The 15,435-nt window shown below is 42.7% G+C and overlaps 1 protein-coding gene across 1 annotated transcript in view; it reads left to right on the forward strand.

Moving 5' to 3' along the window:
- LAMA3 (laminin subunit alpha 3) overlaps window positions 1-15,435 on the forward strand; it is a 267,946-nt gene that overhangs the window by 19,694 nt on the left and 232,817 nt on the right. Inside the window, 1 exon segment of the mRNA XM_043558464.1 lies at window positions 9,102-9,254. Within this exon segment, the coding sequence (XP_043414399.1) occupies window positions 9,102-9,254 (153 nt within the window).

Consider the following 15,435-nt stretch of genomic DNA (forward strand, 5'->3'; position numbering starts at 1 on the left):
TGGGTTTAGGCTGTCTTTGCTGCTCTACTTCTATTTCCTTTAGGTGTGCTGTTAGATTTTGTATTTGGGATTTTTCTTGTTTCTGGAGATAGGCCTGGATTGCAATGTATTTTCCTCTCAGGACTGCCTTCGCTGCATCCCAAAGTGTTTGGATTGTTGTATTTTCATTTTTGTTTGTTTCCATATATTTTTTAATTTCTTCTCTAATTGCCTGGTTGACCCATTCATTCTTTAGTAGGGTGTTCTTTAACCTCCATGCGTTTGGAGGTTTTCCAGACTTTTTCCTGTGGTTGATTTCAAGCTTCATAGCATTGTGGTCCAAAAGTACGCATGGTATGATCTCAATTCTTGTATACTTATGAAGGGCTGTTTTGTGACCCAGTATGTGATCTATCTTGGAGAATGTTCCATGTACACTCGAGAAGAAAGTATATTCTGTTGCTTTGGGATGCAGAGTTCTAAATATATCTGTCAAGTCCATCTGATCCAGTGTATCATTCAGGGCCCTTGTTTCTTTATTGACCATGTGTCTAGATGATCTATCCATTGTTGTAAGTGGGGTATTAAAGTCCCCTGCGATTACCACATTCTTGTCAATAGGGTTGCTTATGTTTGTGAGTAATTGTTTTATATATTTGGGGGCTCCCGTATTCGGCACATAGACATTTATAATTGTTAGTACTTCTTGATGGATAGACCCTATAATTATTATATAATGCCCTTCTTTATCTCTTGTTACAGCCTTTAATTTAAAGTCTAGTTTGTCTGATGCAAGTATGGCTACTCCAGCTCTCTTTTGACTTCCAGTGGCATGATAAATAGTTCTCCATCCCCTCACTTTCAATATGAAAGTGTCCTCAGGTCTAAAATGAGTCTCTTGTAGACAGCAAATAGATGGGTCTTTTTTATCCATTCTGATACCCTATGTCTTTTGGTTGGCGCATTTAGTCCATTTACATTCATTGTTATTATAGAAAGATACGGGTTTAGAGTCATTGTGATGTCCGTAGGTTTCATGCTTGTAGTGATGTCTCTGGTACTTTGTCTCACAGGATCCCCCTTAGGATCTCTTGTAGGGCTGGTTTAGTGGTGATGAATTCCTTCAGTTTTTGTTTGTTTGTGAAGACCTTTATCTCTCCTTCTATTCTAAATGACAGATTTGCTGGATAGAGGATTCTCGGCTGCATATTTTTTCTGTTCATCACATTGAAGGTTTCCTGCCATTCCTTTCTGGCCTGCCAAGTTTCAGTAGAGAGATCCGTCACGAGTCTTATTGGTCTCCCTTTATATGTTAGAGCACGTTTATCCCTAGCTGCTTTCAGAGTTTTCTCTTTATCCTTGTATTTTGCCAGTTTCACTATGATATGTCGTGCAGAAGATCGATTCAAGTTACATCTGAAGGGAGTTCTCTGTGCGTCTTGGATTTCAATGCCTTTGTCCTTCCCCAGATCCAGGAAGTTCTCAGCTATTATTTCTTCAAGTACACCTTCAGCACCTTTCCCTCTCTCTTCCTCCTCTGGAATACCAATTATGCGTATATTATTTCTCTTTAGTGCATCACTTAGTTCTCTAATTTTCCCCTCATACTCCTGGATTTTTTTATCTCTCTTTTTCTCAGCTTCTTCTTTTTCCATAATTTTATCTTCAAGTTCACCTATTCTCTCCTCTGCCTCTTCAATCCGAGCCGTAGTTGTCTCCATTTTATTTTGCAGTTCATTGATAGCATTTTTTTAGCTCCTCCTGGCTGTTCCTTAGTCCCTTGATCTCTATAGCAAGAGATTCTCTGCTGTCCTTTATACTGTTTTCAAGCCCAGCGCTTAATTTTATGACTATTATTCTAAATTCACTTTCTGTTATATTGTTTAAATCATTTTTGATCAGTTTGTTAGCTGTTGTTATTTCCTGGACGTTTTTCTGAGGGGAATTCTTCCGTTTCATCATTTTGGCTAGTTCCTGGAGTGGGACTGCGGGGAACTTCCCCTGTGCTGTCTTGAATAACTTGCATTGGTGGGCGGGGCCCGCAGTCAGACCTGATGTCTGCCCCCAGCCCACTGGTTCCACAGTCAGACCGGTGTGTACCTTCTCTTCCCCTCTCCTAGGGGCGGGATTCACTGTGGGGTGGCGTGGCCCGTCTGGGCTACTTGCACACTGCCAGGCTTGTGGTGCTGGGGATCTGGCGTATTAGCTGGGGTGGATCAGCAAGGTGCACAGGGGTGGGAGGGGCAGGCTCAGCTCGCTTTTCCTTCGGAGATCCGCTTTGGGAGGGGCCCTGTGGCACCGGGAGGGAGTCAGACCTGCCGGAGGGATGGATCCGCAGAAGCACAGCGTTGGGTGTTTGCCCGGTGCAAGCCAGTTCCCTGACAGGAACTGGTTCCCTTTGGGATTTTGGCTGCGGATGGGCGAGGGAGATGGCGCTGGTGAGCGCCTTTGTTCCCTGCCAAGCTGAGCTCTGTCGTCCGGGGCTCAACAACTCTCCCTCCCGTTGTCCTCCAGCCCTCCCGTTCTCTGAGCAGATCTGTTAACTTGTAACCTTCCAGATGTTAAGTCCTGCTTGCTGTCCGGACACACTCCGTCCGGCCCCTCCACTTTTGCCAGCCAGACTCGGGGGCTCTGCTTGGCCGGCTGGCTGCCCCTCCGCCCGGCTCCCTCCTGCCAGTCCGTGGAGTGCGCACCGCCTCCCCGCCCTTCCTACCCTCTTCTGTGGGTATCTTGTCTGTGCTTGGCTCCAGAGACTCTGTTTCTGCTAGTCTTCTGGTGGTTTTCTGGGTTATTTAGGCAGGTGTGGGTGGAATCTAAGTGATCCGCAGGACGCGGTGAGCCCAGCGTCCTCCTACGCTGCCATCTTCCCAGAAGCCCCCTTATCCTCACATTTTGAACAGTATTACCCTGTGGTCTGCCTTGATCACTAATGGTGGTGAGAGTGAACATTTCTTTGAATGCTTATTGATGTATGTGTTTCCTCTCTGTAAAATACCTATTCCTACTTTTGCCCTTCTTTTTAGTGATCTGTTTATACTTTCCTTATTGATTTGCAGAAGTTTGGCATATATTTCTGATGAGAATTCTTTGTTGATTTTATGTTTTTGGTTCAGGTATTGATTCTTGTGTAAGACAGCACCCCAAAACTTAGTGGCTTAAAACGATAATTTTTTTTCTCGTTATTCTATGGGGTGACGGGGCTCAGCTAGATGGTTCTTCTGCTCCATGCAGTGTCACCTGGAATAGCTCAGGTGTATTCAGTAGCTGCCTAGGCAGGACTGGACGGTCCCAGAAGGCTTTATGAACACGTCAGGTGTCTCTGTGGTCTTCCGTGTGTCCTCTCCATTTGCTTAGCAGGGGCTTTCTCATATCATGGTGATCTGGGGGTAGTTGGACTTTTTACCTGGAGGTTGGCTTGCAAGAGGAGGAAAGCAGAATCTGCTAGTCCTTTTAAGGCCTTTGCTCAAAAATCCCAGAATGTTGCTTCTGCAAATAATCAAGTCAGTCTGGATTCGAGAGGAGAGAATAATCTCCAGGGAAGATAGCCTCTACCTCTTGATGTGTGAAGTGGCAGACACACACACACACACACACACACACACACACACACACACAGAAGGAATTGATGGCAGCCGTCATGAAAGACTGTCTGCCACTTGTATACTGTGAATGTCTTTCAGTTTGTAACTCTTGTTTCTACTTCTTTAAGGTGAACCAATATTCTTAATTTTAGTACCATAGTCAAGTCCCTCTCTTCTTTTGTAGTCAATGTTTTTTGAATCTTGTTTAAGAAATCATTCCTTCCTCCAAATTCTAGAAGATACTCTCTGGTATTTTTCACTAATTGGCTTTAAAGTTTATTTTTGACATGAAGTCCTTAATTCATCTGAAGCTGATTTTCATTTGTGGCTTGTGTTGGAATTTGATTTTATTGTTTTCCATTGGATATGGATTAGCTCACTGATCTGATGTAGTGCCTCTGTATATAAACTAAGGTTTTAAAAATGCACGGTCTGTTTTGGGCTCTTTTCTGTCCTGGAGAACCGTTTCTCTCATCTTGCTCTGTTTTAATTGTAACAGCTTCGTAATAAGCCCTGATACTCTAAGGGCAGTCTTCCTTCTCCCTGCTCTCTTTGTTCAGCAATATCCTGACTTTTCTTAGTCTTTTACTCTTCCATATAATTTTTAGAATTATCTTACTGTGCTCCAAGAGAATCTCTATTGAGTTTTCATTGGACTTGTATCGACTTTTAGATCAACTTTGGGGAATTGTAAGTTTTTGATATTACCCTATCCAAGAAAATAGTTGTTTCATTTATTTAGATTTTAGAAATTCTTTTAATAAATTTTGTTTGTTTCTTAAATTCCACATAAGAGTGAAATCATATGCTATTTGTCTTTGTCTATTTCACTTAGCATAATACCCCGTGGGTCCATCCATGCTGTTGCAAATGATGAGATCTCACTTTTTTTTTAATGTTCATTTATTTATTTTTGAGACAGAGAGCAAGGGAGGGGCAGAGAGAGAGGGGATAGGGGGATAGAGGATCCCAAGTGGGCTCTGTGCTGACAGCAAAGAGCCTGATGTGGGGCTCGAACTCACAAACCATGAGATCATGACTTGAGCCAAAGTCGGACACTCGACTGAGCCACCCAGGCGCCTCAGAGATCTGATTCTTTTTTATGGCTGAGTAACATTCTGTTGTATATACACACTGCTGTTCTCTATCCATTCGTCTACCAATGGACACTTGAATTGATTCCATATCTAGGCTGTTGTAAATAATGCTGTTATAAACTTAGGGATGCATATATCTTTTCAAATTAGTGTTTTTGTTTTCTTTGGGTAGATATCCAGTAGTGGAATTAGTGAATCCTATGGTAATCCTATTTTTATTTTTTTGAGGAACCTCTATACTGTTTTCCAAAGCGACTGCACCAATTTGCATTCCCACCAACAGCACACAAGAGTACCTTTTTCTCCACATCCTTGCCAGCACTTGAATTTCTTGTCTTTTTGGTTCTAGCCACTCTGACAGGGGTGCTGGTGGTGACATTTCTCTTCAGCCCCCTCCCTTCCCAGTGTAGATAGTGAGACAGTTTTGGGAACCAGCGTGAGTACTCTCCACTTATCCTGCTAGCACCCGTGTATTCCCCAGCAGACCTGCCCCATCCACCACTGCCCCATTTGGCATGTGTCCCTCCAGAGCTGCTTTTGCCCCAACGCGCCCTGCAAACCACCCCAGGAGGGATCGGCGCCACTCCAAAGTGACTCCTGCTCTGGGAAGAGGGGAAGATAACCACACACACCAGTGCATCTGCATCCCCAGCGGCCGTTCCTTATAGCCAGAGGCACAGAGTGAGTGTCCTGGTGATCGGCATGGCTACAGCCCCAGCAGGCAGACTGGGGGCAGGCAGCTGGTCCGACCGCCTTCCCTGCCCTCCAACAAAAACCTCTCATGGGGCATCACAGGAAGAGTGCCCTGCAGTCCGGTGTGATGGCAGATGGACTGAGGGCAGACGTTTGGACTGACCGCTGACCCTGCCCGGCTACCAGCCCGCAGCACCCCCAGCAGGTCCACCAGCCTCTACGTTGCAGAGGAGGCTCCCAACATTGACATTGGCCAAGGCCTTTGCAAACAAGCCTGGCCAGACAAGTTCAACATTCACGCCCACTACTTTAGTGAGGACACTGATCTCCTCTGGGACTGTCACTCCATTGTTGTGCAGGGTGAAGGCCTGGCAGACACAGGCAAGCTCCAAGACAGAAGCCACGGTGCGGGCGAGCGCTGGGTGCGGAGCTAGTCATTGGATGAAGTGAGAGCCCCCCCCCCCGACCCCACATGGCCTTAGCTTTCTCAAAAGGACCAAGCACCTTAGCAGCAGCTGAAGAACGCCAGAGGTTTTACTAATGACACATGTAGACGTGTAGAGACGAACAGAAGGGTTTGGCTTATTTTTGTCACCTAGGCAAAGTTCACTACTAGAAATTCATCTTGTTTATAATTTTTAATTATATTTTATTTTAGAGAGAGAGAGAGAGAGAGAGCACAAGTGGGGGAAGGGGACAGAGGGAGAGAGAGAATCTTAAGCACCTGAGTGTGGAGCCCAACATGGGGCTTGATCCCATGACCCTGGGGTCATGACCTGAGCCAAAATCAAGAGTTGGATGCTCAAATGACTGAGCCACTCAGGCGCCCCAGAAATCCATCTTTAACTTATGTATCTGTTATATTAGTTAGCTTGCCAAATATCAGTGTTGACACTAACTTGGATAACTGCAGTGCTCTCTTGCTCATGAAATTATAATTTTTTGAATACGTACATTCAAATTATTTGTTGTTCGCACACTCAAAATTCATATTTTAGTAATTAGCCCTTGATCAGACAATTAGTAGTGCTAAAGCTCTGGAGCCAGTGTTCCTATCTGTAATATAACAGGTCACAGTTTGATTTGGGGTAGCAGAAGGAGTAGGGTATCAGCAGAAACAATATGATTCTGAATGAGAGAGGCCTTGGAACAGGAGCTCTTAGGTTATTGTGAAGGCTATCTTTAAGACCAGTTACAGGAGGGAATGTATGTTACAGACTATCCACAACGTCTGATAAAGCAGAGCTGTAGCCCCTAGATGGGGAAGAGAGGTACAGGGTGGTGGACCACATATTTCTGGGGCCCTAGGCTTAAGCTTTGCTTCTACCATTTTACCAGTTGTGTGATTCTTGTGGAAATTACTTAACGTAATTCACTGTGTTTCCTCAACTGTAAAATAGAAGTTATAATCTTAGGGTGCAAATAGGAACTGCATGATGCCTGGTGCATTAAAGGTGCTCTGTAAATGTTCACTTTAATTGTTAGCATAATTATTTGAAAATTGAGAATCACCAAAACAACACCAAAAGCATCCTCTCCATTCCTTACATCTACGTTATGGAGATGGAGATAAATAGAGGTCATAGGCAACCACATCCTTGGAAGAGATTTGCTTCTAACTGTATATAAATCTTGTAAACTTTGAGGAGTCATAATTTAATTCCCTTATAAATAATTAAAGTGGTAAAATTCTCTCTGGGAAAGAATGGGAAAAATAAAGACCATCAAAAGGAAAAATATTGGCAGATGTTTAGATGTCTTAGCTTAAATAGTTTTTAATTACACTTTTTATTATAATAGCAACATTTTGTAGAAAGAACCCCCATTTATTCTTAAGAATTGCTGATGGTGGAGCGCCTGGGCGGCTCAGTCCGTTAAGCGCCTTGATTCTTGATTTCGGCTCAGGTCATGATCTCGCAGTTTTTGAGTTCAAGTCTCGTGTCAGGTTCTGTGCTGATGGTGCGGGGCCTGTGTGGGATTCTCTCTCTCTTAAAATAAAGAAATAAACTTAAAAAAAAAATCTCTGAAGGGATCTTTCCCGTATTGGGCTTCTGTGATGTGCAGGGCAATGTGCTGGCTGAAGTGTGGTGACAAGGAAGACACACATGGTCTCTGATCACATGAACTGATGGGGCTGCGTATCCCAGGGTGCTGCTTCTGAGTTCTACAAGTGTCTTCACATAATATCAAAAGATAAAGTTGTATATAAATATATCACCACATATGGGAGAATCCTCAGTTACCCACTAGATGAAAACATTTGGTAGCACATTTTGTTCCACATTAGGATCACATTTATCTTTGAACACTTAAGAATGAACTTTAGGGGTGCCTGGGTGACTCAGTTGGTTAAGCATCTGACTTTGGCTCAGGTCATGATCTTGTGGTTCACGATTTTGAACGCGGGTCGGGCTGTGTGCTGACAGCTCAGAGCCTGGAGCCTACTTTGGATTCTGTGTCTCCTTCTCTCTCTGCCCCTCCCCTGCTTGCGCCCTGTCTCTCTTTCTCAAAAATCAAACAAAAACATTTACAAAAATTAAAAAAGAATGAACTTTAAAGATGCTTGTCAGGGGGCAGAGCTGCCATTTTGTCACAAAACATTCTGGAAAGGCTGTGGGTGTAAATTTACTTCTTTATCCCCCTCCTGTATGGTGGTTATGCTCTCGGGTAATTTCACTGGGGAGCAAAGCAGTTCAGTGTGTGAAGCCCAGCACTGGGTAAGCATGATCCTTTGACCCAGTTAAAATGTATTCAGTATATAAGAAAGGGCCATATATTCAGCTTTTCAGGTGGTAATGTCTGTAAAATTCTGCATCACAAACAAAACAGAATCCAGAGTTTGCCTCCCCCAAAAGAGTAGTTCAGTAAGAAGATGAGATGAAAAAAAATGAAAAAAAAAAAAAAAGAAGATGAGATGATATCAGCAGAATCAGAATTCAGTAAAGATGATAATACCAAATAGATATCACTCCAGATAAGAATGGATTCTCGTTTATCTATGGAGTTAACTATCAGCTTCTCACTTTGGTATCCACAGACCAGCTTTTATCTTCCCATTTATCTTTCAGGTCTTGTCTTTGATTACTCACGCTGTTGTTAAACTGGACCTGCTGGCCTCTGTGCCTTTGCTGGTGCTGGTTCCTCGACCTGGAGCACCTTCCCTGTTTGCCGTTCACTGATACCAAAGTCACGTCTACCCTCACCGGCAACTTAATTCTGCCTCTTCCACCTTGTTTTCCGAGCCCATGGAATATGTATCACCTTTGACCCAGAATTCTATTATACTCTTGCTGTATCCTTGCCTTACAGTTGTTTGTGTACTTATCGCCTCCACTGAGACCGCAAACGGGGGTTCTCTTTGTATCCTCGTGCCTGACATGGAGATTGCAGAGTAGTACATAAAGAGACATGCAGATAATCTTTGCATCTCAGGTACAACATTCGTCTTTAAGACAATTCGTCTTAAAGTGTTGTCTGGTACAAGAAAAACATAGCTGTAAAAGATGGGAAGATAAGTATAATATATATCCTAGAATCATGATGAACAGAGGTATAAATGGGTGATATGCTTTAAGATTAAATGAAGACGAAAAAGCCTTACTACTGTCTGCAGAATACATGATGACGAATCTCAACAGCTGACATCTCTGAGCCGTGTGAAGTGGTCTTTGTTTTAGTTGCCTCTTTACTAAATTGATAAGAAAAAATTACTTGAAAATCAAAAAAAGAGCTTTCCTTTTTTCTCCCCCAGGGCCAGTTCTGTGACTATTGCAATTCTGAGGACCCCAGGAAAGCACATCCAGTCACCAATGCAATTGACGGATCTGAGCGCTGGTGGCAAAGCCCTCCTCTCTCCTCAGGCACACAGTACAACAAAGTCAATGTCACCTTGGATCTAGGGCAGGTAAGCTATGCTTCCAGCTGGAATGGGGAAAGTTAGTTTGGATCATTGTTTCTGTGGTTATTTCTGATATAATAGTAGTTGTATTTAAAAAATAAGCATCAGTTTTAAGTCATTAATCATTGTGAAGACTGTTATGTGAATATTTGCATCCCTTAACATCCAGTCTGTCACAGTGCAGACTCCCATACCTGTCTATCAAGAGTTAAAAACAGTAAAAAATAGTTTTATTGGCAAATATATTTATTATTATTACTTTTTTTAATGTTTATTTTTGAGAGAGAGAGACAGACAGAGACAGACCACAAGCAGGGGAGGGGCAGAGAGAGACTATTATTAATTTTGATTATGGTACAGTTCTCACAATATAAAATGCACTATCTGAGTCATTTTTTTAATGTTCATTTTCTGAGAGACAGAGACAGAGCACGAGCAGGGGAGGGGAAGAGAGAGAGGGAGACAGAATCCGAAGCAGGCTCCAGGCTCTGAGCTGTCAGCACAGAGCCCAGCGTGGGGCTCGAGCTCATGAACTGCGAGATCATGACCTGAGCTGAACTCTGATGTTTAACCAACCGAGCCACCCAGGCACCCCATCTTAGACATTTTTTTAAGTGTGCAGTTCAGTTGTGTTAAATTCACATTGCTGTGCAACCAGTCACCAGAATTCTTTTTCATCTTGCAAAACCGGCACTCTGTACCCATAAACAACAACTCCCCATTCTCCTTTTTCCCTAGCTCCTGGCAACTACCATTGTACCTTCTCTCTGTGTGAATTTAGCGACCCTGGGTATCTTATGTAAGTGGAATCCTACAGTATTCGTCCTTTGTGACCAGCTTATTTCACATGGCATAATGTCTCCAAGGTTCCTCTGTACTGTAGCAGGTGTCAGTTTCCTTCTTTTTTTAGGATTGAATAATATTCTGTTGTATGTGTGCACCACATTTGTTTATACAGTCATCAGTCCATGGACACTTGAGTTGCTTCCACCTTTTGGCTATTGTGAGTAATGCTGCTATGAACACGGGCGTGGCTAAGATTTAAAAAAAAAATTTTTTTTTAACGTTTATTTATTTTTGAGACAGAGAGAGACAGAGCATGAGTGGGGCTGGGGCAGAGAGAGAGGGAGACACAGAATCTGAAACAGGCTCCAGGCTCCGAGTGGTCAGCACAGAGCCCGATGCGGGGCTCGAACTCACGGACCGTGAGATCATGACATGAGCCGAATTCGGACGCTTAACCGACCAAGCCACCCAGGCGCCCCAAGATATTTTTATAGCATTTCCCAGAAATCTTGATTCTGTGGACATCGACTACCATAGTTTTTGGCTTTGTTTGGCCAGCTGGTCCACAAGAAAACCTGGTTTCAGTCTTTTCCTCCGGTGGTATGGTAAGATGGCCCTGAGGATGCCTTCCTCTTGGCACACCTGGCCAGTGTAATCCCCTCTCTTTTGAGTGTGGCAGCACTATAATGGAAGTCACTCCTGTGGTAAAGTGGCATTACATGGCAAAAATGAAGGGATTTTGCACATATGTTTAAGGTCCCAAGTCAGTTGATCAAAAGGGAGATTATCTTTGAGGATTTCTCCTAATGAGGGGAGCTCTTAAAAGGGACTGGGACCTACCCGAATGAAGAGATTTGAAGCATGAGAAAATTTCCTGCTGACCTTGAATGGGAAAACTGCTATGTTATAAACCACCTGTGGAGAGGGCCATGTGGCAAGGATCTAAGAATGTTCCAGAAGCTGGGAGCAGCCCCATCCAACCGCTAGGAAAAAAGCGGGAACCTCAATCCTACAGCCATAAGAAACTGGATTCTGCCAACAACATATGCAAACTTGGGAGTGGGTCTTTCCAGGCATCTGGTGAATGCTTTGAATGCAGCTGCCATGCCCGGACTCCTGAAATACAGAACTGAAAGATAGTAAGTGGTTTTGGCTTAAGCCACTAAATTTGTGTTCATTTGTTAAGCAGCAATAGAAAAACGGATGCATCTTCTTCTTTCCCCTTTCAGACTAGAGGGTGCCTTCTGTCTATTTCATTCTGTTCCTTCAACAAATATTTATGTCAGGCCCTGCCCTAGGTATTTGTGTTACATAAAAGAACCAAAGAGATGGAGATTCATTTCCTCATATAACACACTGACATTTAGTTGTGGGAGACAACCAACAAAAATATACATTAGTAAATACAATATGTTAGAAGCTGTTGAGAGCTATGGAAAAAGTGAAAAAGTAGATAGGGGTAAGATCATGAGGGCTAGGGACAAGGGTGGTTTTCAGTTTTAATTAGGATGTTCAGGAAAGGGTTTGTTGAACAAAGACTGGAAGCAGGTGCAGGTATTCATCATGCAGCTATCAGTCACCCAGACAAAGGGAACAGCCCTGCAAAGTCCCTAAGGCGGGAGCTTGTCTGGAAAGTATCAGGACAGCATGGAGGCCAGGGTGGCTGGAGCAGAGTCAGGGAGGGGGAAGTGGTGAGAGAAAAGGCCAGAAAGAGAACAGACAGGGCCAGATCAAGTAGGGCCCCTAGGCCACAATAAGGACTTGGACTCTTCATGGAAACGAGAGCCATTACAGAGTTTCAAGCAGAGGAATGATCTCATCTGATTTATATTTAAAAAGGATTTCTGTGGCTGTTCTGTTGAGGATTATCAGGGAGCAAGAGTAGAAGCCAGTTAGGAGAGTGTCCTCATAATCCACAAGAAAGATGCCAGTAGTGGCAGTGAAAGTGGGTGATTGTGTCCCAGATACATTTTGATACTAGAGCTTCCATGCTTTCCTAATGGATTGAATGTGGAGAGAGAAGAGAGGATTCAGGGATGATTCCTAAGACTTTTGGTCTGAGCAACTGGAACTGCTGTTTGCAGAGATGTTGGAGACTCAGGGACAGTTTTGTGGACATGTGGACACTGAAATACTCTTTGGATGTGCAAATGGAGGTGTGGACTAAGCACACCTTAGTGTGAATATGAATCTGAGAAGATATGAATCTGGGAAGCTGGCTGGGCTGGAAGAGACATTTGTTATGGATTTCATTAGATTTTATTATATTCGGGATCTCTTAGCTTATTGAATCTGTATATTTATACCTTTCATCATCTTTGGGCTATTTTCAAAAAACCTTTATTCCTTCCTTCCTTTTCCAGCTTTATTGAGGTATCATTGACAAATAAAATTGTATGTGTTTTTTAAAAATATTTATTTGTTTATTTTGAGAAAGAGAGAGAGAGAGAGTGAGCACAAGTACAGGAGGGGCAGAGAGAGGAAGTCCCAAGCAAGCTCTCACGACTGTGAGATCATGACCTGAGCTGAGATAAAGAGTTAGATGGTTAACCGACTGAACCACCCAGGTATTCCAGTAAAATTGTGTGTGTTTTAAAGTGAAAAATGTGATGATTTAATAACCATATACTTTGTGAAATGATTACCATGATGAAGTTGATTAACACATTCATCACCTCACATACTTATCTTTTTGTGTGTGCATGTGTTGAGAACACTTAAGATCTGCCCTTTTAATAAATTTCGGATATACAATACCATATTATTAACTACAGATACCATGTTGTACATTAGACTCCTTAGTTCTGGGAGCTAAGACTGGTACCCTTTGAACAACATCTCCTGACTTCTCCCATCCCCCAGCCCCTGGTAACTACCATTCTATTCTCTGTTTCTATGAGTTCAACTTCTCTCTTTTTGGGATTCTGATGATATTAATGTCAGATCTTTTATTATTGTTCCATAAGTCCCTGAAGCTCTTTTCTTTTATTTTTTCAGTTGGTTTCTCTCTTGTTTTTCAGATTAGGTCATTGTATTGCTCTCCCTTCAAATTCCCTGATTCCATTCTCTTTCATATTTGTTCTCCTATCTAGCCCATTTAGTGAGTTTTTAGTTTTATTTATTGTATTTTTTCAGTTATATAATTTCCATTTGGTTTTTTTTTTATGTCTTCTATTCCTTGGCTGAGATTTTAGTAAAACCTTGGTTTGTGAGCATAATTCATTCTGGAAACATGCTTGTAATCCATAATCACAAGTACATGTACGTCAAAGAGAATTTCAAGAACCATTGGCTTATTTGTCATCATGTGACATGTGACATCATGTAATACTTGTATTTCAAGACATTGCTTGTTTATCAAGTTAAACGTATTATAAATGTTGTTCTTCTTGTGGAACACTTGCAGAACAAGTTATTTGCAATCCAAGGTTTTACTGTATTTTCATTTACTTCAAGAATATTTGTACTCTCTCACTGAAGCATTTTTATGATTGCTACTTTAAAGTTTTTGTTGGGTAATTCTGTCATCTGTTTTCTCATCTCTTCTTGGGGTCTGTTGATTGTTTTTTCTCATTCAAATTGTTATTTTCCCCTGGTTTTTGGTATGATGGTCTTGGTATGATTTTCAGTTGTATTCTGGACATTTTAGATATTATATTAGGAGACTCTGAATCTGGGGCACTTGGCTGTTTCAGTTACTTAAATGTCTGACTCTTGGTTTTGGCTCAGGTCATAATCTCATGGTCGTAATATTAAGCCCCGTGCCAGACTCTGCACTGAGCATGGAGCCTACTTCAGATTCATTCTCTCTCTCTCTCTCTCTCTCTCTCTCTCTCTCTCTCCCTCCCTCCTTCCCTCCCTCCCTCCCTCCCTCCTTCCCTCCCCTGCTCATGTTCTCTCCATCTCTCTCAAAATAAATAAATAAAATCTTTTTAAAAAGGAGAATCTGAATCTATTTAAATCTTTTGCCTTAAAAAAAAAAATTAAAAAAAAATTAAAAAAAAAAAAAAAAAGGGGCGCCTGGGTGGCGCAGTCAGTTAAGCGTCCGATTTCAGCCAGGTCACGATCTCGCGGTCCGTGAGTTCGAGCCCCGCGTCGGGCTCTGAGCTGATGGCTCAGAGCCTGGAGCCTGTTTCCGATTCTGTGTCTCCCTCTCTCTCTGCCCCTCCCCCGTTCATGCTCTGTCTCTCTCTGTCCCAAAAATAAATAAACGTTGAAAAAAAAAAATTTAAAAAAAAAAAATCTTTTGCCTTAGCAGATGGTCACCCTGTTTAGGTTTGATATGTAGGTCCTGGCCTGTTTTTACAGGCTGTGGTTTCAATGACAATTTGGTTTTCAGAACTGGTGCATACTATTCTAGTCTGCTTTGTTCATCTGGTGCTTGGGTTCCTGCTTGGTTCCTATTACTGCTGCCTGTGGAGCCAGAATGAACTTCTCCTGATCCAGGAACACTTAGTAGGGGTTGAGACTGACCTTCAGGGCAGAGCATGCTTCCCCAGTGCACTGTCCAAGGATGCCTGGTGCTGAAATAGACATTTGGAAATTGATGGCATATAGATGGTGTTAACCTGTGAGCATGAGAGTGAGAAGAGGAGAGGATCTAGGGTTGAGCCTTGGGGTGCTCCAAGATTAAGAAGTCCTGGGAGGGGCGCCTGGGTAGCGCAGTCGGTTAAGCGTCCGACTTCAGCCAGGTCACGATCTCGCGGCCCATGAGTTCGAGCCCCGCGTCAGGCTCTGGGCTGATGGCTCAGAGCCTGGAGCCTGTTTCCGATTCTGTGTCTCCCTCTCTCTCTGCCCCTCCCCCATTCATGCTCTGTCTCTCTCTGTCCCAAAAATAAAAAAAATAAAAAAAAAAAAAAAAAAAAAAAAAAAGAAAGAAGTCCTGGGAAAGAGAAGTAAGCAATACAGAAGACTGGTACGGAATGACAGATGGGAGGACAACCAAGAGAGTGTGGTGTCCTAAAGCCAGGTGAAGAAAGTATATCAAAAATGAGGGAGTCTTACAGCTCTATAATACAAAGACAGAGAGCCTAGTTTTGAAAAAATAGGCAAAGGATCTGAACAGACAGTTTTCCAAAGAAGACACACGAATGGTCAATAAACACATGAAAAGATGCTCAGCATCATAAGCCATCAGGGAAATGTAAGTTAAAACCATAATGAGATACCACTTCACACTCAGCAGGTGGCTATAATCCAAAAGATAGATAATAGCAAGTATTGATGAGACTCTGGAGAAATTGGAACTCTGATACATTGTTAGTGGCAAAATAAAATGGCACAGATGCTTTGGGAAACAGTTTGGTAATTCCTCAAAACGTTAAACGCAGAGTTACCATCTGACCCAGCAATTCCACTCCTAATTATAGACCCAAGAAAAATGAAAACATATATACACAGA

Source organism: Prionailurus bengalensis, chromosome D3 (genome assembly GCF_016509475.1).
Source record: "Prionailurus bengalensis isolate Pbe53 chromosome D3, Fcat_Pben_1.1_paternal_pri, whole genome shotgun sequence".
NCBI classification, from domain to species: Eukaryota; Metazoa; Chordata; class Mammalia; order Carnivora; family Felidae; genus Prionailurus; species Prionailurus bengalensis.